Source organism: Lygodium microphyllum, chromosome 16 (genome assembly GCF_053477565.2).
Source record: "Lygodium microphyllum isolate KBCC chromosome 16, Lygodium_microphyllum_v1.1.10, whole genome shotgun sequence".
Classification (NCBI taxonomy): domain Eukaryota; kingdom Viridiplantae; phylum Streptophyta; class Polypodiopsida; order Schizaeales; family Lygodiaceae; genus Lygodium; species Lygodium microphyllum.
The window spans coordinates 47,195,606-47,219,224 of record NC_141150.1 but is presented as its reverse complement, the minus strand read 5'-3'; the positions used below and the strand labels follow the sequence as shown (position 1 = coordinate 47,219,224).

General features: G+C 40.0%; 1 protein-coding gene across 3 annotated transcripts in view; it reads right to left on the bottom strand.

Annotated features, from left to right (window-relative positions):
• The window catches only part of LOC148022780 (DNA mismatch repair protein MutS, type 2), a 49,395-nt gene that overhangs the window by 4,645 nt on the left and 21,131 nt on the right, over positions 1 to 23,619 (bottom strand). Inside the window, exons 3-4 of one of the 3 annotated variants that reach the window (XR_015693544.1) lie at positions 9,438 to 9,872; positions 119 to 883 (exon numbers count right to left, since the gene is read on the bottom strand). Coding sequence is in view for 2 of the 3 variants with exons in the window: in XM_087695715.1 (XP_087551841.1) it covers positions 563 to 883; positions 9,438 to 9,872 (756 nt within the window). In the remaining variant the exon portion in view is untranslated. Of the gene's footprint in view, positions 1 to 77; positions 884 to 9,437; positions 9,873 to 23,619 lie in introns of those variants that run through there. The other 2 variants (XM_087695717.1, XM_087695715.1) reach the window with 2 other exon arrangements.

Here is a 23,619-nt window from a genome sequence, read left to right as displayed (position 1 = left end):
TCATCACCTGCCCAAAGTGTCTAGCACATATCACACTATTAACACCCTCATATCAAAGCCATTTGCAAAACATAATCTGACAATAACAGAATTAGCTTTCTGAGGATGAGTAAAATACCATCCATTCCGTTCTGATCAAAGTCGGGGTGAAATCTTAGAATCTCTACATGTATACAAAGAGGCATTATTTGCACCAAAAAGGTGAGAGACAAGTCTCTTTATAATTCCATTCCTGGTTGCTCACCTTGCAAAGTTAGTGCAGCAAATGGATTTGATGTAATAAGCAGGTACAGAGCTATTGCATCTCTAACAAATGTACATCAAACAATTGAGCAGCCTTATCCATCCCAACATACTCAGCAAGAGTCAATTCCTTTCTCCCATATTTTTAAACTCTTAGGAGCACCTTCTCATCTCTAATACATTCATCATCTTCTGAACTGACCATTTTCAATAATCCATTCTACTTTTTGTAGATCCCTTAAACTTTATAAGCATGGAAAACAAGCATCAACTGAGTTGGTATGCTAGCTTTTTGTAAAGGAGCTCTTGATTTTAAGTCTCATTTGACATAAACGACTGTGCAACCAAAATTCATTGGACTTTCCTGGTCAAATTTGACAACCCGTGGGTGCCCCTTCAACTTTTGCAGCACTGCAGATCTCACAGCACCAGTTCCTTCTCCATGAACTACAAACAGAACTGACATTCGCCTGCACTTCTGAATTGCAACATCAAGCTGTAAGAGGGCACTGTCCACTCGCAACCCACGCAAGTCAACTGTATTTCTTGAAGTTTGAACTGCAGCACCAAAACTCCTCTCCCCACTCTCAGTGGAGCCTTGCATACCACTTCCTTTGCTCCTGGGATAACTTGCAACAACCTGAACAAAAAGTACAGGGAAAGGATAGAAATCAGTGGCACAAATGACAATTATCACAAAGCACTTTGAGGTCTTGCTTGAGTTTTGATCTTGCACATAGCATCTAGCGATACATGCACACAGACATCCACAATTCCTACATGTACAAACTTCATTCGTAAAACTAAATTGGAAAACATAAAGTAATGCAGATTCATCTGCTTCACCTAGGAAAAAGTGCAAACAATGCTTGATTGAAGACAGTCCATATAGTCAACAAAATCCAAAATGTCATCCGAGCAGATAACCGACCATGATCTTGTTAGTAGAGTACATATCCTAGGTGCTAGAGTGTTTATATTGGGTGCCAGGACCACCAGCCAAAGTGCCTTTCATTTTTGTGTCAGATGCATTAACTACAACCTATATTTGCCACATTGAATGCTGGTTGCCTGCATTATTTGATTTATTTATTATTGTCTATTTATAGGCTTCCCCCTCCTCTCATTCATCCAGAGTATTCATCAGATATGAGCACACTACTTCCATTGGAGAGAGGGAGACTACTGCTCTTTGTTGGCTGTCCTCAGCCCATACCATTCTACTACTCTTGAGCCTTGGTATATGTGGATTCCATTTCCTGGGTCTATTCTCTGTTTGTTTCTGTTCTTTGTATTCGTTGCAATTTCTATCAGCAGTGTCTGTTTGCTTCCATTGCTCCACACCTTTCTGACATGGTACTAAGACTGACCACCATACCACCAAACTACTTCTCGCGAATAATTATTAAACATTGATATAGAAATCCTTAGCATGAATATCTTTCATTATTTCTCATTATTAAAGAGATTATTTAATATAATATAAAACTCATTTCAAGATTTTCTAACCCAAATTCTCTTGTTCTAGCATATATCAAAATATTGAAAATATTTTCATTTATAAAAACCAATTAATCCATGAGTTTCCATTTTTCTCTGAAATACACATTTCATATTTTCTTTAAAAAAGTTCAAAGCGCATTTTAGACGATTTTGACATGTTTTTTTATGCTTCTTCAATTTCAAAAATTTGAATAAAAATCAAAGATCATGATTACAAATAGACAAGTGTAAAAATAGACTTTCTTGGAGTGGTAGAAAATTTTAGATATGAGAAATTGACACATTTCCAAGTCCATAATGATAAATAGAGTCGACACTTACTTGAAACTCGTGTATGCATTGCGGCCTGGGAGACGTGCTTGCAGAAGAGAATGCATCTTTGGAGGGGTCTATCATATAGTCCAGTAATAGCAAAATGATGATCAGTCATCAGTCCTCCACTCAGCAATCATTTCCCTCTTCTTATCCGTGATACTTCCAGTCCTCATTCTCAAACTATTGTTTTGGCTTCCTTTGGCATATGTACTAGGCTTTAATTGCCCCTTCAATTAACCTTGGAACTAAGGTTTAGAAGAAAAGGGTAATGTGATTGGCTTCTTTTTGTCATCATATAGGAGAAGAAACTGCCATGATCTCATGACATGCTGGAGCTTGGGTTTCACAATGCAGGAACGAGTATGAATTACATAGGATCGATCACTAGAATGAAGGCAATGATGATTACAGGCAAGATGATCATATAGGGAAGGCGATGATCTTAGAGATGATGGCAATAATTTAGAGGGTGGCGATGATGATGATTTGAATACAAGCAAACTCATGGCAATGATGATGAGCTTGCAGGCGATGATCCTCAGCACTAAGATCTCCCCCTCTGTCTCTCCAATAGGTGCCCCCTCCTCATGCCTCCCTTCATCTTGCAACAAATTGTTTTTTTTCAATGATTTTTATTTTCCTTTCTCGTACTCTAAAACATTAATTACTTGCTTTAGAATCCTGCCATGGCACGATGTGAAGCTCGAATTGGACAAGAAGAGGCTGCAACTACACTTGCTAGCTGCAAATCCTGCAAGAAAACTCTCCTCTTCACCAAAAAACATGCTCTCATGACACACAAGAAGATAGGCATACAAAAGATTGGGCAATGTTTTCATCCTCACTATCCATGAGATCTCACAATGAGGCATAAGAGAAAAAAAGAAGAACAAGAGAGATGAGAGTTATGTCAAAATGGAAGAGAAAAAGTGACATGTGAGCTGAGTAGATAAAGGGGAAAGGGGGTTACAACCACCCACCTCCTCATATCACCTGGCAAACCTCCTCCTTTTCCTTTCTTGAAAATCAAAATGCATACATAGACTAGGATCTAAAGAGCTCTCAATTTTGAGAATGGGACAAAGGTATTGACCTTCCTTTCCCACACAATATTTTTATGAGCTTTGGGCCCATGCTTTTACTTTATACATAATTTTTTATAAGAATTATAATAACAATGAGTCTTTATACAAAAGATCTTTCTATAATGAGCACGCTTTTATGCCTTTATTTGCACATACTTTCAGGTTACTAAATTTTCTTGATTTCTTTAAATTACTTCCTATGTTGTTTCACGTTCATGCATTCTAGTTGATCAATTGCCTAGATGCATTTAATGCATCGTAGCTTGATATTGAGCTACAAAAGAATGCACTTCAAGAGTTGTAGATGTAATACATAGTCTTGATAGAGATGTTGCATAGAGTTGAGGGAGGGCAAGGACCTTGTTTCTTCCATTCAACAACTTCTCTGGTGCTAACTAATGCAAACAACATAACTTTGTAAGGAATATGTGCGTTGGATGTCCTTTTGTGTTGCCAAAGCCCCAATGTTAGTAGTTATGCCATGTAAGCACACTTATCATGCCATGTGATTTGCATCCATTTGCACTACAAGGACACATTGTGTCCCCCTATTGTTCAACAAAGATTCTAGTGAGTGCACAATAGAGCATGGTCCACAAAGCATAGGTAACTCAGACACCATTACTGTTACTACTAATAGTTAAGAATATCAATGCATAATAGTTACAAGTATTTTGTATGCTTAGTACTTATGAGGCTAATTTGCATGATGTTATTGGTAATATATATGCTAACAGTTAGCATATATACTATTTAGCTTATATGTTGGCTTGTCAATAGCTAGCCTACATGCTAGTTAGCACATATGTTATCTAGTTAGCAGTTAGTATATATGCTAGTTAGCATGTATATTAGCTTCTTGATCGCTAACATATATACTAGTTAGCATACATGTTACCTTGTTAACACTTAACATGTACATGCTAATTAGCATATACATTAGCTTTTTAACACTTAACATGTACACACTAGTTAACAAATAGCCTATATGTTAGAAAGCATATATGTTAGGTAGTAAACAAGTAGCATATATGCTAACTATGTTAGTTAGCCTAGATTTTACCTTAATAATAGTTAGCCAATGTGCTAGCTATCACGTATGTTAGGTAGTTAACTCATAGAATATATAACTATGCTAGTTAGCATATACATTAAGTTGTTAACAAATAGTGTTTATTATGCTTAGCATGTGTGTGTATATAATTACTCACTACCATGCAGTCCAAGGCAGCTTTGTTGGCTAGCATAGAGCCAATAGACAACTATTAACAAGTATATAGACAACCGCAATCCAATTGCTAATTATTAGACAAACAAGAAGTTGCTAACTAGTAGACAAAGCTACTAATTAGCATGTAGCTACTAACTACCATATAGCCCACAAATCTACTAACTAGCATGCAGCCCATAGACAACTACTAACAAACATGTAGGCAACTACAATCCAACTACTAATTAGTAGACAAACACGCAGTTGCTAACTAGCAAACATAGCTACTAATTAATATACAACTGTTCACTATCATATAGGCCACAAATATGCTAAATAGCATATAGCCCATAGACAATTATTACCAAGCATGTAGGCAATCATAGTCCAATTGCTAATTAGCATACTAATAACTACACCACAACCCTTAAGTAGCATAACCGGCAACTTGTCTCTTGTCATGGCGATGATTTCTTCATATTTCATTCTCTAGTCACTTTAAGAGTAGTCATAGTCTCACTATATTTATCCTCTTTAGCAAACTATTTAGGAGACCAGCCTTGTTCTTGTCTTTATCTAGATGACTGCTAAGAGTACTTGATTATTGAAAGAGAAGAACGAGGTGATTGTTGTGTTGTTTAAGAGATTCAAATGGATAATACAAAATACTTAACAATTGCATTTTCAAGAATAGTTTTGAGTTACTAATGTCACCCCCAAACATTGTATGAAGACTTTCCCATACCTCTTTTGTTGTTTTAGTAAGGTCCAAATGATGGAGCACATTATTGGAGAGGCGGAGCACAATGATGCTAGAGCATTCTTGTTCTTTTCAAGCCAATCTTGCTTTGGTTCTTCTATGGAACTAACTTTTAATGCACCTTGCAGCATCATGATGAGCTAGAACTTTGTCTTTCATATCAAGAATCTAACAATGGATAACTTCTCAATGGTGATGTAGTATCTCAACATGCGATAGTAGACGCAATTGTATGACGCCAGTTTTTTTAGCAAAGTGTTGAATCGAGGCAGCACTCGAGATCAAAGTCACGACAACATGTGATTTTGATGATCATAAGAGACTAAAATAGATGCATCACTGGCTAGAATTGAAGATGATGTAGTGGTGGCAATCAATGCAAACAAGACCTCCAAGGTGACAACGTAGGCAGGCATAGATTGTGGACGAGGTGCCAGAATAGAACAGTACTCAACATTGGAAAGTAGTGGTGCTATGAGGCAATGTGCAAAGCTAGTTGAGATCAATGTTAACAGAGTTGTTTTGCATGCAAGTTGAAGTAGAGGGGCAAGTGACATTGAAGTGGCGAAAAGGATTGACGAACAAGCCCAATAGTGAGGTTGATGACATGGCACACATAGGTGGTTCACACAATGTAGGTCAGCATTGTGTAATGGCATAGTTTATGTGGGTATGTAGCAAATCCAGGCATGCTAGGGTAGATGTGTCAGTAGCTAAGTTACATTGTGGCAGTTTGGTGACGTCCTAGCACGACTAGGGATTGGATGCGATTGCATGAAGTTATCAAATAGGACAACTAACAGACCACAAACAATGGATAGGAAGGGTGTGAGTCATGTTTGACAAGATAGGACAACAATGTGTGAATCACGTGTGATGAGACAAGGCAACATGTTTGGAGTTGATATTGAGAAAGCATGGTGACCAAAGCTGCATTGATCACGAGCAAAAAACAAGTACAAGTGGCACTACGCTCCTATAGATCTTCACGATAGTGGTGCTCATGGGTTGCACATTGTTGAAGAACAACAAGCAAGACAAACTAATCGGATATGGTTATAAAGAAATGATCATCTACAAAAGACAAACACAATCATATGACAAACATGCAAACTAATAAAGAAAAACTGTTAGGGTTAGGGTTAACACAAAGACAATGAACACAAAAGATAATGAAGCCAAATAATGAATGAATAAATACAATGCTCAATACAACAAGCATACTATGCAAGGTGAAAACTGACCCCCAAACTCCTATCTTGAGGCTCGGGTCAAAGAGTATAGGAAAAAGAGTATGTCATACTCTGATGGATCCCGAGACAAAACAAGCAACCTCTAAAGGTGTCTAGCAACAACAAATGCAGCTTTGTGATGGCCAGATCAATGACAAACAAGTAGGAGGAGGCTGGAATAGCAAAATGTAGCAGATGTTGATGACATGGCAGCTCGTGATGAAGCAGATCAGCCAAATGCAGGTTTTATGATGAGGTGGCTAATTGGGCAGCAGCTGATCAGCAAAACGCAGGTTGGCTGCCACGTGGCAGGCCGAAGTCAACTATGCAGGTCGAATCATAAGCACTGGAAGGCAAATCAAAAATAAACGCAGTAGTTCTAGCGATGGTGGCAGCATGCTGTAAACAGTTGCCAACAGCAAATAGGGGCTGGATAGCATGCGCCTAATGATGGATAGCAATGATAGACAACTTTGCCGGAGATATCCTCTACAAACGGGGTTGTAGACAGCAGTGAGAAGGTACCTACAAGCTACCAAAACAAGATTAAGGCTGAGTGGTGGGCAACCTATCTATTTATAGATGGATGGGTCCTCCTCAATTAGGTTTTGGTTTATGGGATACACTCTCTAGGAACACATTGCTAGGTCCTCCCAAATTAGGATTTGGCTTATGGGGACATAGACTCTCTAGGAACGCATTTCTTTTAATGAAAGTTTTGGTAATTCTATTCATTAAGCTTGTTTTATGGCTATTTAGTGGCCAATCAACATGTAGTGCATTTTTAGCTCACATGGCAATGCCCTTAGTTGGGAAGCTCTTCCATTCAATGACAACAGCAGCAATGAGTAGCTCTAACACCACTATATGCTAACATGACAAGAGGAGCTAAGGTGGTTGAAGCTCCATGGTTTTTTTTTTTTTTTTTTTTTTGCGAGGAGAGAGAGAGAGAGAGAGAGAGAGAGAGAGAGAGAGAGAACCCTTGCACGTACACCAATGTGGATACATTCATGTGGTAGTTGGGATATTATTACATAGTCTTGGGATTCCCCCAAATCCTAACACTAGGCTCACACATACAGTGAAGTGTGTTCACATGCTGACACACAGTGATGTGCGTTCACACACACAAAGGTTGTAGATATAACAAACAGTAGAAGATGACTCCTCAGCAAAATCTAGCTCCCACCAAGGCAAATAATATGTGAGTATGCAATGGAAAAGAACAATGAACACGGATGTTAAGGTGAAAGAGGAGGAGGAGACAAAAGGAACGCACTAAACCTGAGGAACAAAATTGACAGAATTTTGAATGATAGATGGCTGGTCTCTATCAGCCCCTACACATAGCTCAAAACATTACTGAGGGCACTAGACGAAGGCGAGACATGAAGAAGATAAGGGCTAGCATAGAAAGTGACTGAATGTCTAACAAGGGAGGGCAGGCAGCTATAAATAGATGAAAATGCTGAAACTGGCCAGCCAGCACCTAATGCAGCCTGGACTACATAAATGCCTAAAAATGCGAGATGCCCTGCACCAAATGCTGCCCATCTGCCCGATAAAGTCCATTCCACCCCTGGCAATAAATCATAAATGACTGCTCAGATATGAGAGAAACAGGCTGTCTGATGACAAATGCAGGGACGAATCTCCACCTGCAATGTTTGGGACAAATAAAGTGACGGACAATTACACTATCTGAGCTCCTAATGTCCTTGTGTAACTCAAACTGAGGCTCATAAGTAAGAGATGACCATACATGACACAAGACTGCTAACAACTCCATTCTAGGATGGTGGATGTAACGCCAAGAGAAACCACAAGAACACCATCACAAAGTCATCCAAACAGACTAGAACCCTAGAAGGACAGGGAAGACAGTCTCAGCTTGCCTACCACAAAATAGATTTAATTGGAAATATGAGGATAGAAGACCTCCTAGAAGGAAGAGGAAGGGCTAGCCTCAAGAAGAGGTAATAGGAAAAGCATTCTATCAGATCAAGAATTGAATGTGACTAAATGTAAGTTGGCATGGGTTTTGCATCAGATATTTAATAACTATGAATGGATATTCGATTGCACACAGAATTGAAAGAAAAATTTTGGACAGTAAAGGTGGGCCCACGCACGGACAAGAAAGAGAATTCTCCCCCCCATCAGACTCTTAATAAAGACATCAAAGTTCAAACACATGTCCCAAAACTCTCATAATGCCTACAGATCTGATCAACTCTCTACAAAAATTCTTCAAAAAAGCTTACAAATCTGATAAAGATCATCCTCCTTTGTTCAACCCTATCTCCCAATAGAAGCAATGTCCTATAAAGATCGTCCTCCTTTATTCAACCCTCTCCCCCAATAGAAGCGATGTCCTCTAAAGACACCTGAAGAATCCAGATCCTAGTAAATGCCGAAATACAGTTCTAGATGTCTGACATGTGAGACCATGTTTCCATTGCTTAGGGTGTGCTAAATGTTGCCATGCATAACGAATCATTGTCAATATTATGCCTTTCAAATCATTCCAGAATCCACTAGGCCATATAGAACTCCACTACTAGGTCATCCCACCTTGGAGATTTCCATTTGCCTAGATGTTTCAGTGCATCATCCAATTCAATATCAATGAAAGGCTCTTCCAGCTTAGCAACCTCAAAGGAATCAATAATCAGATCGACTATCGAAAATTGAACAAGCATTCATGACATCAGCCAAAGTCAGTGGTGGCCGAGAGAAACATTCATGAAGTGCTCATTACACTCATTAGCCAATTGAGATCTTAACCTTGTCCAAGAGCCTACTGTTTAACTCTAAAGAACGCATGCACACACGCACATGCAATATACACACGCGCGTGCGTGCACACATTTTTGTAAGACTTTATGTAGAGAAATGGGCGTGAAAATTCGCTCTGAAGTACAATAACTTCTGTGTTGTGTTCAAGCAAACTTGATGTACAATAACCAAAAATCCCTACTAAAGTTATAGTTGAAAACATCCTACCATAATATCAAAGCAAGTTAAACAACTGTCACATTAAAAAATATTTATGTTTAAATCTTCATTCAAGTCAGTAAGTGAAGTACCTTCTCTTGTTTTACAATTTTTGCCACTTCATGTAGCTTTACACGAGCTTTCAAACTGCCTAACTGTACAAGTAAACTATCGTCATCTTCTGCTGCAGCACTTTCAACCACTGTTGCTAGGTTTTTGCCTAGCTTTTTAATATGTACAAGATCTCCCACAGATGGCCTCTCTAGAACTCCCAATTGTGTGTCATTTTGCTCCAGCTTTCCAAATTTTTCCATGTAAGATTCAACAACAGAAGCTATGGCTTTGATGGCATCACCTAAGGTTCCGGGCTTTTTCTCTTGATTAGTGTCACTGAGTAGTCTCCCATACTTTGACACAATTTCATCCATTTCCGCTCTGGCATTGAGAATGTCTTTCTTAACACTCTCTTCTTGCTGCACACGTAAAGCAACGATGCGTTGATCCAAACCATCTGCTTCTTCAGCCAGCTGTTTGTAAATTGAGAAGTTATTACAGCTAATCAACCATATAAATACTTGGGGAATTTCTGCAGTTACATACAGGAGGACTTAATACAGTATGCAGGGAGCAACAAAAAAGCAGACAATAACATTAAAAAGCACACTTAGATTCTCATTTATGTACTTTTTTGATTCTCTGGCTGATGAAGACATTGAAAATATACTCCATTCATGTGAAATCATGACAGTTTCATACAGGGTCTTTAAGTCTGGAGGTTTCTTAATTAGCAGTGAGTCAAACTTCAGTGCAGATGTGTAATGTGCATAAAAAATGCACTACTCTTGCTATTGTGGTTGACTTAAGATTTGTTCCACTTCAGCCTTTGTGACTGATACATGCAAGTGCACAAAGATGCTATTGTGCATGTGCTAGTCATGCCTGTGTCTGTGTGTGGGTACTAAAGCTGCAACCATAAAGCTATCTTGAGTGTAGGTGTCACGAGGACGTGAAAATTTGATGCTTTGCTTATGTTTAATTGACATTTGATGAAAGGATTAATCAAATGTGTAATTAAAAGATGCACATGTGAGGTGCAAGCTACTTTCTCACAGTTGAAGACCGAAGGACCCTGTGAAAAAGATGGGCGTCAAAAGCAAAAGTTAAAACAAGTTACACTTGTTAGATTCTAGGTGAATTTTGGTGTCAGTTTGCCCCTAGGACCATTAATTGGCCATTAAGTGTCAATGGTGACACTAGGGACTAGGCATTAATTAATGGATTAATGCTTGTCCAAGGGTCAATTAATGCATGGGACCACTTTGAGTTGCAAATGGCCTAGCCAATTAATTTTTGGATGGGCAAAGTCAATTTTCTGGGCATGGATTAAGGGTTAAATTAATTTTCAAAATTAATTTAATTCTGAAAACTAATTAAGTGGCTGAAAATTGCTGAAAATGGATTAAGAAAGTTGCCACTTGGCAAAACTTTCCCATGCAAGTGGGGGAAAGGCTAAATAGGTATGAAGGGAGAGGGAAATCTCGTTTTTTTCATTTTGGAGCTGTTGGAAAGAGGTGTTGGACTGTTGCTGCCAGCTTTGGGGCCAATTCCCAGCCATTAGAGACCATTTTGGTAATGGAGATTGCATATTCTTGACCTTGGGAAGCTGACAATTGCTGCTGATGCACTTTCTCCTGAAGATCACAGTGTCTGATGCTCCTATTTTTGTTGGTGCATCCGTTTAGGGTTGGTACAGCAGGGCAGCAACTGATTTTGATCAGTTCTTCGCGACAAATCTCAAATTTTTCTCTCTCTACAGCATTCTCTCATCTCCTTCAGCCTATGCTCAACCATTCTCAGCAATTCTCAGCCATTTGGAGGAGATCTCAGCCATTTTTGGTGGGCTGATCTATAATTTCTGCAGTAAAACCTAATTCACAGTAAAAATTAGGGTTTAGCAGCCACCTTGGGATCCGTGCCAAAGATTGAAGGCTCAAGGGACTAAAATCAGCAGCTGATAATTGAAGATTATCAAGGGATTTCAGGAGCCAGCCCATTCCCAATTGATTTGGGGCAGCATTTGGCCAGCCAAGGGTCAAATTGGAGAAGAAGTCCTGGGTGAAACAAGGCGTAAAATGACCCAAAAGGCTTGCTGGACATTTATGACAGCAAGAGCAATTGGTTAGCAGGAGGAGATTTAAGAATCTCAAGTTGTACTCCTTCCAATTGAATGAAAGCTAAAGAAATACCGCAAGGGGTGCCAATTTTGGGGCCAACAAGGTGTCTACTGTCCAAGAATGTTATGGTAAAGTGTGTATTTCATTTTATGTGCATTTATTTATTGCTGTAATTAACTCTTAAATCAGGTTATCACCACCCATTTCAAGAAGGAAGGCTGGTTTCATGGTTCCATTGCCGAGATACATCAAATCTCTTGATTTGGTGGGCCCGAGGCACCTGACAAGCCAAAGGTTTGTGCTAGTGTTGATCTTTGTGCTCAGCTGAGAAATTACAGCAAGATGTCTTCATACAATGGGATGCAATCAAGCAGTAATGATGCCTCTCATGATGCACCTTCACATGGGAAGAAGGAAATGCAATGCCTAATCTTGGACAAGGTACGAATCATGGACAGCATGCTGAAAATGTGGCTGAAGGCCAAGATGTTGGACCCTCAATGCAGAAAGATGATGATGATCAGCAAGGGGAAATGGAATTTGATGATGCATTCAAGAATTGAATGAGGGCAGCAGCCAATATCTTTGCTGAATTGGCAAAAGATCCTCAGTTTACTCGGTTTTTGAACACTCCTACGAAGGACAACAAGGGCAAGAAGAGAAAATCCTCTTCTAGAACTTCGGGACAGCAAGATGCACCGAAGAACAAGCCAAAGCCTTCTCAAGATGCTCATGGTCAAAAGCAATTGGTGCCAGTTGGGCAAGAAATGCAAATGCAAGTTCATGATGTAAATGCTAATCCTATGGTTTTTGGACAGCAAGGTTTGCATGAGAATTTGAGGCAGCCAGCTTACTTTGGTGGTAGCACAATTTTTCATGCTATGGTGGGTCAGCGACCGAATGTAGGAATGTATGGCACACCTTCCCCATAACTTTCAGCAACCAATGCATGGCTTGCATAACCCAATGTACTCGGGTATGGCTCATGGAATGCATAATCCGATGTATGGTGACATCGGTATGATGCCTAGTGTGCAAAATCACGCATATGGGCAAGCATCGGTACCCGATCGTGCTTTTGGGGCTCAAGGAATAAGTGCTGGTCATGCAAATGCTCCGTTTAATGCTGGCTATCATGGAAATTGCCTCTACACTAGCGGATATACTATGTCTTTCATGTGAGCTTGTTGAGGCCTTTTTATGCTGATGTGCCTAGGGATGTATCTGCTGAAATTCAGTCCAATGTAGAGGAGTTGAATGAGATATTGGTATTCGAGTAGATTTTGGCACATAAAGAGAAAAGGTCAAAGGTAAAGCTTCCATAAGCTATTGGGTGAAGTTTCACAACTATTCACCAATGGATGCTAAATGGATGGAAGAGGATGACTTGGCAGACCATCCTCAGTTGTTGCAACTTTACCTTGATGCCTTTCACTTAGAGCCGACTTTGGATCGGGCTCTTTCAAGTTCAGTAGGTCAAGGGTCTAGAGTACCACCTGATACTCAAGGGGAAGGTAGCACTTCCACTCCTCCAGGAATGGACTGCTCTCGTGTATAGTGAATCTCGAATGTATTCAGCATGTATCCAAGGTACTGTGCTGAGAGTATGTCTGCCATGAGGTCACTATTCAGTGTACTAGTCATTGTGGTATGTATACATATGGGTACGGTTTTCATTGCAACTCTGAAACTGTACATTTGCATCAGGTTATGGCCAATTTCAATTCAACCATGGTTTCAGCTCGGTTTATGCGTTACTATGGTTGTGTAGTCAGCACTGTTAAGAAACAAGAGTTTGGGATGCATCCGATGAGTTTCTCGCAATAGTTTTGAACTATTGTTGAGCTTTATGCTATGTTTATGCTGGTTGGAAATTTTCGGCAAATGGTGGGCATATGAGATAGTCAACAGTGGCGAACGTTGTGTTGACTATGATGCCTTTTGCAAATTCCACAGCAATATTGTTTGCTTTGACACATTACAGTGCAATCGAGGACGATTGCAAGGATTTCAAGGGGGTGGTCTATCACGAGGGCATGAAAATTTGATGCTTTGCTTATGTTTAATTGACATTTGATTAAAGGATTAATCAAATGTGCAATTAAAAGATGCACATGTGTTGCACATGTGAGGTGCAAGCTACTTTCTCACACTTGAAGACCAAAGGACCCTGTGAAAAAGATGGGTGTCAAAGGCAAAAGTTGTAACAAGTTACACTTGTTAGATTCTAGGTGAATTTTAGTGTCAGTTTTGTCAAGATTGTGGGAGAGAAGGAAGGAGTCTCACTTGTAGCTTTCTCACTTACACAATGGGGGAATACACAAAAAGGTGGAGGCTGAAAAAAGTTTTCCTCTTCTTAGTTGTATAAGCCAAAAGAACTCTAGTACAGAGAAATAGAAGAACCCTATATATGGGTCTCAAACCAAACTCAACTAACTAAGGTGGCATACTAACTGAGCCACGAACTAGAGTAGATAAGGATAGCTCTCATCTAGCTATTATTCATGGGCGGTGTACCAACCGCATCTGCAGCTAACAAGTCGGTAACATAAATGCACAACGGTCACCCTGGCATATCACAAGTGGAGCTCGATATCTCAACACTCCCCCTCGAGCTCAATCCCAATTCCTGCATACCAAGCAGGTCTCTGAACTTGCGCAGCTTCTCTGCGCCCAATGCCTTTGTGAATATGTCAGCTATCTAATCCTCTGTGCTGACATAAACTAGATCAATAAGACCTAGTAAAACCCTCTCCTACACATAGTGATAATGCACCTCAATGTGCTTTGTTCTAGCATGATAGACTGGGTTATTTGCCAAGTGTATACTGCTCATGTTATCACAATAAATGACAACTGGCCCATCTATAGGCTGATGCATATCATAAAGTAGCTTATGCAACCAAGCTACCTCACATGCAGCCATTGCTGCACCCCTGTACTCAGCCTCTGTGCTCGACAAGGCAACTATAGGTTGTTTCTTGCTGCTCCAAGTGACTGCAGCTATCCCAAAAGAGAACACATATCCACTAGTAGATCGTCTATCAGAAATACTACCAGCCCAATCAGCATCAGTGTATCCATACAACTGTATCTGAACCCCAGTCTCATAAAATAGTCCATACTGCAATGTGGACTTCACATACCTGAGTATGCATCTAGCCGCATCCAAATGCAGTTTCCTTGAAGCCTGCATAAACTGACTTACCAATCCAACAGCATAGCTCAAATCTCGCCTAGTAATAGTCATATAAATCAAACTTCCTACTATGCGTCTGTACATAGTAGGGTCTTCCAGAAGCTCACCTGCATCTGCGCTCAGCTTCACATTCTGCTCCAAAGGAACTGAAATAGACTTACAGCCTGTCATCCATATTTGGACAGCATGTCCAATCCATACTGCCTCTGCAAGAGCCGTATCCCACTTGGTGATCTAATTACCTCAATGCCCAAGAAATAACGCAGCTCTCCCAAATCCTTCATCTCAAACTTTTGCTTCAATAGCATTTTCACATGAAGGATATATTCATCACTATCACCTGTCATAATCAAATTATCAACATAAAGGACAAGTAGCATAATACATTTCTCTGTTTTTCTCACATAAAGTGAGAAATCTGCCTTGAAAATCTGAAAGCCAATAGTGACAAGATACTGTCCTATCTTGTCAGACCATGCTCTAGGTGCTTGCTTCAAGCCATGCAAGGCTTTCATCAACCTGCAAACAAACTCAGGATGAACAGCATGCACATAACTTGGTGGCTGCTCCATATAGACATCTTCTTGCAAATCACCATGCAAGAAGGCATTCTTTAAAGACCATCCCTTTGATGCAGCCATAGCAATGACTGCTCTTACGGTTGCCATCCTTGCAACCGGACTGAATGTTTCTTCATAATCAATGCCATATGTTTGTGCATACCCCTTGACTTCTAGTCTTGCCTTGTATCTATTCACAGAACCATATGCATTGTGTTTCACCTTATAAACCCACTTACAACTAATTGCATTCTTATCTTTAGGCAAAGGTACAAATTCCCATGTAGCATTTGCTTCCAAGGCATCCATGGCTTTCTCCCATTTTTCTTTTCCCATGGCTTGCTCAAAAAAAGTGGATTCTGGTTCCTATATCACTTTGACCATATAGGCATAGTGAATGGCTGTAAATCCATCATATTTCAGCCTATCCAAAGAATACCTAGCTCTGGTAGACCTGCGCAAAGTAGGTTCACTCCTGGATGCTCTCAAAACATCCCTGGTCTTCCTTACTCCACGTGTAACAATAGAAGAAATACCCAACTCATCATCAATGCTCTGTTCTGAGCCACTAGATTCACCATCCACATAAGAGTGACCTACATTCACATCAAACATGGGCTGATCTACCTTCTCTTTTCCTTTTCGTGAAACCTGCATACCACTATCTACATTGTTTTGAGCAGATTCTCCTGATCTCAATCTGCCTGTCCATGGCGAAGAATGTGAACCACTGCTAGAGGACACTCCAGGTCCACTAATATTTTGTGACTGCTGCTGTGAATTCTGTGCAGCATTACTATTTTGTGCATCTACATCATCAATCACATTTACTGGTTTATACCAACTACTCATCTCATCAAAAACATCTCTGCTCACTATAAACTTACGAGTAGAAGAATTATAGCATCTATACCCTTTCTGCTGCAGAGAGTAACCAATAAATATGCACTTCTCAGCTTTTGGATCCAACTTGGATCTCAACTCATTTGACACATGAACATAGACAATGCAACCAAAAATCTTCAAATGAGAAATATCTGATTTCCTACCAGTATACCTCTCCTCTGGAATCATCCCATGTATTACTGTAATGGGAATCCTGTTCATTATGTAGACTGTTGTAGCAACTGCTTCAGCCCAATAAAAATCTGGCAAGTCTTTTTCGTTGAGCATAGCATGAGATACCTCTCCAATATGCCTGTTTTTCCTTTCTACAATGCCATTTTGTTGTGGAGTATGACTGCATGAATATTGCTGCTTTATGCCATGCTCTTGCAGGAACCTTGCAAACTCATTTGAGAGGTACTTTCCCCCTCCATCTGACCTTAGGCATTTTATTTGCAGGCCTGTTTCTTTTTCAACCATAGCTTTAAGAGTTTTGAAATGCCCAAACACTTCACTTTTTTTTTTCATAAAATACACCCAAACTTTTCTGCTATAGTCATCAATAAAAGTAACAAAATAATGACAGTCTCCAATAGATGCAGCTTTAGTAGTCTACACATCAGAGTGGATTAATTCCAATGGCTTCTTACTCTCTTGAACATGTTTAGAAAATGGTTTCCTTGCCTGTTTTTCAAATTGACATGCTTCACATACCTTATGCATTTCTGCAACCTTGAATTTAGGCAATCCTGCAACAATATTTTGGACTTGCATTGATTTAAATCACTGTACATTAATGTGACCAATGCGTTTATGACAGATATCAATATCTGCAACTACGCCGGTCCCATGTACAAACATTGCTGCACTCAATTCAGGCATGTCTACATCCAACGTAAACATTCTGCCATTCTTCTTTCCTTTTGCTATCAAGCGACCTTTATTTTTCATATCCTCAACAAAGCATCCATGAGAATTAAATCTGACCTGCAAGCCCTGCTCAACCATTTGACCAACAGAAACCAGGTTTTTTGTGATATTCGGGACATGAAATACATCCAACAGGTATTTCTTTTTCCCATTCTGTATAGACAAAGGAATATTTCCAATCTGCACAATAGGATCTGTAGTATCATCACCAGTCTCCACAAATCCTAGTTTTTCAATTTTCCTTGCATCCTGCATCCATTCTGCATGACCTGTCATGTGGTTTGATGCACCTGAGTCAACATACCACACATTGTTGCTTTCTTCTCCACTTGTCACAGAATTGGTCATGTGCTGCACCATAAACAAATGCTCATTTCTGTCATCACCCTGTCTACTAGAAGATGCATAATTCCCTTGTTGCAATTTTTCATTCATGATGTCATTCTGCTTTTTATAGCAGTCTTTAGCCATATGACCCATTTTACCACAATAGTAGCATTCAACATTGCTGTTTGCATTTTGGCCTCTTTGCCATCCACCACCACCTCTTTGGCTCCCCCTACCTCTAGAGTTATCACGTCCTCCTCCATAGGACTGGTCTTGAGTTTGCTGCATATTCTGATTTCTACCACGGCCTCCAGATCGGCCTCCTCTACCTCTGTCTCTACCTCTTCCAGCATTTGAGTAGAAGACAGCTTCTTTTGAAGTTCCTCCTGAAGAGGATGCACCACCATTTCTCTGCTCCTCAGAAATTAGAAGAGCAATCAACTCCTCAAAATCAAGAAATCTTTCACGGACAGAAATCGATGTTCGAAACTGTGCATAATCTTTTCCTAGACCATTCAAGGTCACAGGAACTAAATCATCATCTTCCACTGGCGACCCAATGGAAGCAAGTGCATCTGCAATCTTCTTCACCTTCATGTGGTAGTCATTGATGCTCATACTTTCTCTTTGCACATTGTGCAACTCTTGCTTGAGCTGCATCTTCCTGGCTTGTATATTTGTGCTATACATTTTTGACAAAGTATCCCATGCCTCCTTAGGCGTACTTGCATCCTGAATATGCACAATCACAAAGTCTGAAATACTGATAGACAGCCAGTACATAACTTTTCTGGCTCTCTCATGCCATCCTTTAAATGCCTACATTTGTTGTTGATTGGAAACATCAGGAAGAACTGGTTCTTCTTCGTTTCCTGCAATGAATTTCCAATATCCTTTTCCCATAAGTAAGTTCGTCGTTCTAAACTTCCATGCTTGGAATTTGTTCTTGTCAAGCTTTTCAATGACAATCTGTGAAAGAGAATCAAACGCTATTACAGAACACTACAAAAAAATTTATCACTGCAAAAAACACAGCTTCAGGCTCACAAGGGCAAATCTGCAAAACTGACAAAAGTGGTATTTTACCACACAATCACTTCCTAGTGACGATTTTGCATCAACAAGCAACAAGGATGATTCTGTAACTCCCAATGTCTCTGCGCACAGGCATACGATGCAATTTCTACAGAAACTTTTCACCGACCTGTAGAGCAGTGGTCGCACAGAAAAAAACAAGACCTTTTCCTGAGTGCGTGCGAAAAACTTCCGCCTCCAAAACAGGTCCCGAAATGGCCTCGAATAGAAAAAACAGGGCAACCAAGGGCTAAAGTCCTTTCCCGTAGCATATACTGCCCTCTTGCTATATCGCGAAGGGCGTCTCAATCGGAGACAATGCACTCTTCCACTTTCCGACTGTGCTACCTACAGAGAGTTGCTCCCAAACTCGAAAAATGAAAGCAATACTGATCCTCTTACCAAAACGCCGCAAACTCGGTTTGCTTTCTTGAGCTCCTTACCACGAACCAGAGTCTGATACCATGTCAAGATTGTGGGAGAGAAGAAAGGAGTCTCACTAATAGCTTTCTCACTTACACAATGGGAGAATACACACAAAGGTGGAGGCTGAAAACAGTTTTCCTCTTCTTAGTTGTGTAAGCCAAAAGAACTTCTAGTACACAGAAATAGAAGAACCCTATATATGGGTCAATACACAGAAATAGAAGAACCCTATATATGGGTCTCAAACCAAACTCAACTAACTAAGGTGGCATACTAACTGAGCCACGAACTAGAGTAGATAAGGATAACTGTCATCTAGCTATTATTCATGGGCGGTGTAACAACCGCATCTGCAGCTGACAAGTCGGTGACATAAATGTACAACGGTCACCCTGGCATATCACGAGTGGAGCTCGAAATCTCAACAAGTTTGCTCCTAGGACCATTAATTGGCCATTAAGTGTCAGTGGTGACACTAGGGACTAGGCATTAATTAATGGATTAATGCTTATCCAAGGGTCAATTAATGCATGGAACCACTTTGGGTTGCAAATGGCCTAGCCAATTAATTTTTGGATGGACAAGGTCAATTTTCTGGACATGGATTAAAGGCTGAATTAATTTTCAAAATTAATTAATTCTAAAAATTAATTAAATGGCTGAATTGCTGAAAATGGATTAAGAAAGCTGCCACTTGGCAAAACTTTCCTATGCAAGTGGGGGAAAGGCTAAATAGGGCTGAAGGGAGAGGGAAATCCTGTTTTTTTCATTTTGGAGCTGTTGGAAAGAGGTGTTGGACTGTTGCTGCCAGCTTTTGGAGCCAATTCCCAGCCATTAGAGACCATTTTGGTGATGGAGATTGCATATTCTTAACCATGGGAAGCTGATAATTGCTACTGATGCACTTTCTCCTGAAGATCACAATCTCTGATGCTCCTATTGTTGTTGATGCATCCGTTTGGGGCTGGTACAGCAGGGCAGCAACTGATTTTGATCAATTCTTCGCGACAAATCTCAAATTTTTCTCTCTCCAGCATTCTCTCATCTCCTTCAGCCTATGCTCAGCCATTCTCAACAATTCTCAACCATTCGGAGGAGATCTTATCCATTTTTGGTGGGCTGATCTGTAATTTCTGCAGTAAAACCTAATTCACAGTAGAAATTAGGGTTTAGCAGCCACCTTGGGATCCGTGCCAAAGATTGAAGGCTCAAGGGACTAAAATTAGCAGCTGATAATTGAAGATTATCAAGGGATTTCAAGAGCCAGCCCATCCCCAATTGATTTGGGGCAGCATTTGGTCAGCCAAGGGTCAAATTGGAGAAGAAGTCCTGGGTGAAACAAGGGGCAAATGATCCAAAAGGCTTGCTGGACATTTATGACAGCAAGAGCAATTGGTTAGCAGGAGGAGATTGAAGAATCTCAAGTTGTACTCCTTCCAATTGAATGAAAGCTAAAGAAATACCGCAAGGAGCACCAATTTTGGGGCCAACAAGGTGTCTACTGTCCAAGAATGTTATGGTAAAGTGTGTATTTCATTTTATGTGCATTTATTTATTGCTGTAATTAACTCTTAAATCAGGTTATCACCACCCATTCAAAGAAGGAAGGCTGGTTTCAGTAGGACACATACTCATCATATTCCATCTCGTGCTCTTAATTCAACAGAGTGCCTCATTATTATAGGCCTCATACTTCCCAATTGTTTGTCAATACTATGTAAGTATTGTGGTATCTTGATGCCTCCAAGCTGAGATTACCTTCTTTACTTTATTCTTGGTATCCCTATAGTACATGGCCTGAATAGGCCTTACATGATAGGTTCATTACCAAAAATAGTTCAGGTAACGATGATTTGGATGATCTTAGCTTGGTTGAGCTTGGTACACCACTTAGGCAGCCTAGCTATAAGACAATTAAAGTGGGATGGCTGTCTCACTTCTCTCTGGACTTCACCAAGGCAAAGAGGAGTGCACTTTAAATTTAGTAGAAACTAGATGCTTTTAAGTTGTGCAACTCTGGCCCATTTCCTCTTCCTGCTTCATTATTGGAGATGACCACAATGGAGATACAAGGGCCAAATAGACAAGTTCATTAGAAAGGCTTGAAGTTATATTCCATCCATCATAAAGGAAGGGAACAATGGAGATGTTGTTGGGGTGTAAAGGCCCTTTTATTCACCTCCATCGTGTATTATTTAACTATACATGTGAATGCACCTTTACGTGCCCCAAGTATAAATACATTTTATTCTTTGTGTACCAACACATTTGTTGGTACACCCAAATTATATCATTCTCTCTCTCTCTCTCTCTCTCTCTCTCTCTCTCTCTCTCTCTCTCTCTCTCCAGCTGCTGCACACTACCCACAATTGGTATCAGAGCTTACAGTACAAGACTAACAAGTCGTGCAACTGCTCATGACTGGCTATGAGCGACAAAGGAACCAACGCAATAGTCCACGAGTGACCTAGCGATAGGTCGACGTGGAGACCAATCGCCAGCATAACCAGCGTGACGACGTGCAGGCAGCTCGTGGCGTGATGGCTGGCGTGGAAGCACAAATTACAAATCTGTGTGAATCTGGCTCGAAAATTTGGGGCTTTTCCCAGATTTGAAGCTATTCATGCTTGACAATGACATTTGTGTCAAAAATTGCAGACATTGTGCGTGTTGATCTCAATTAAATTGGGGATTTTGCTCAATTTGTCGGAATTTTTCTCATTCCAGTAAAATTTCTTGACATTGGACCTAGAAAATTTGGGGCTTTTCATGTATTGGAGAAATTTTGCTTAGCTGGGTCAAACTGGCTGACATTTATGCATTGTTGAACCTGGAATTTTGGGATTTTGTGCAGATTTTGGTAAATTTCTGTAGTATTTGCCCATGTGGTGGCTGATTTATGGAAAAAAAGCAAAGATTTATTTCTGGTTGGGCAAAAACAGCAGTGTATTTGCTGGTTCAGCTTGTGCTCTTGTAGTTCAAAGCATTTACTCTTGTTCGTGATAAAAATGGCTGCAACTTCTTCCAGTTCTGACATTAAGAGTTTGATGGAAATCAAACGGTTTGATGACCTTTGGAAAGACCGTGTGCAGGTCATATTGTTCTTAAAGGATTGTGAGGATGCTTTGCAAGAAGATAAGCCCGCACAAATGTCTGATGCAGATTGGGCCAGAGTCAACAAAAAGGCTATGGCCTATATAAAGATGGGTGTCACTGATGACATTTTGACAGACATTAAGGGATTAGATACTGGTTATGCAATATGGGAGAAGTTGAAAACTACCTATGAGATCACCACACCTATTAATCATGTGCATTTAATGTGCAAGTTGGTGAATATGCAACTGGATGAGTCCAAGCCTGCAGCTGAGCACTTGAGTGCATTTACTGGCATTTTAAATCAGCTCAAGGATGCCAATTTGGATTTTGATGATAAGTTGAGGGCGATCTTTCCGATCATTACACTACTTGATTCTTAGAAGACCTTGGTGGTTTCTCTCGGTAATAACCCCAATCTCTCATATAATGGTGTGAGAGGTTCAATCTTGAGTAAAGAAATTAGACATAAGTCTAGTGGAGAAGGCAGCAACTCAACTTACAATGTTAGAGGTATGGCTGAAAAGAAAAATGCAAATGCTGGGACACAGAACCGAAAGCAGAGCAAAGGAAAGGAAAAGAGTGATATCACTTGCTATTAGTGTGGTCCGAAAGGCCACAAGAAGCCTAATTGCAAATACTATAAGGAACAAGAGAGAAAGAAGAATGCAAGAGACAAGAAGAAGAAAGAGGATAAGACAAATGTATCTGAGGCAGTCAAAGGCAAGGAAAAGGCCAATGTGGCCTCCAGAGTAGTCATAGAGGAGCTCTCGGATACAAAGGCTGATGTATTATGTGCAGTTGATTATGATGCTTTTGTATGTCACATGCAGGATATGCAGATTACCAAGGCTGATGTGATTGATGCACTTTTGTCAATTGATGATGGTGTTACTCAGACTTTGATTGTAGACTCCGGTGCCTCTTTCCATGTAACTCCTTGCTTGGAGTGTTTTGCTATGTTCAATGCAGGCAATTATGGAAAAGTATATCTTGGAAATAACCATGCTTGCAGAATTGATGGGATAGGTATTGTACACTTGTCTTTGGATAATGGACAAGAGCTTGTGTTGAAAGATGTCAAATTTGTACATGGCATCAAGAAGTGTTTACTATCTGTTGGTCAACTTGACTTGCATGGTTACACTATGTTGTTTGGTGGTGGTTTATGAAAATTGAAAAGGGTTCCATGTTGATTGCAAAAGGAACCAAGAAGGGCACTTCATATTGTTTGCATTGTAAATCTTTGAATGGCAAGTTTCTTGCAGTTGCTGAAATTGGTTGTAATTTGGAGTTGTGGCATAAGAGCTTAGGCCATATGAGCCAGAAAGGACTTGATGTCCTTACCTATTTGAAAAGGGTTGATGGAAAAGGCTCTAAACTTGACTTTTGTAATGACTGTCAGTTTGGAAAGCAAATGAAATTTTCCTTTTACTTTGGTGTTTCTCGTAAGTCCAATGTCTTGGACTTGGTGTATTCTAATGTATGTAGTATACCCGTGATTTGGGTTTATCTGTTGAAAAAGAAAAGTAAAGTGTTTGCTGTTTTTAAAACTTTTCATGCATTTGTGACCACTCACATAGGTAGAAAGCTGAAATGCTTG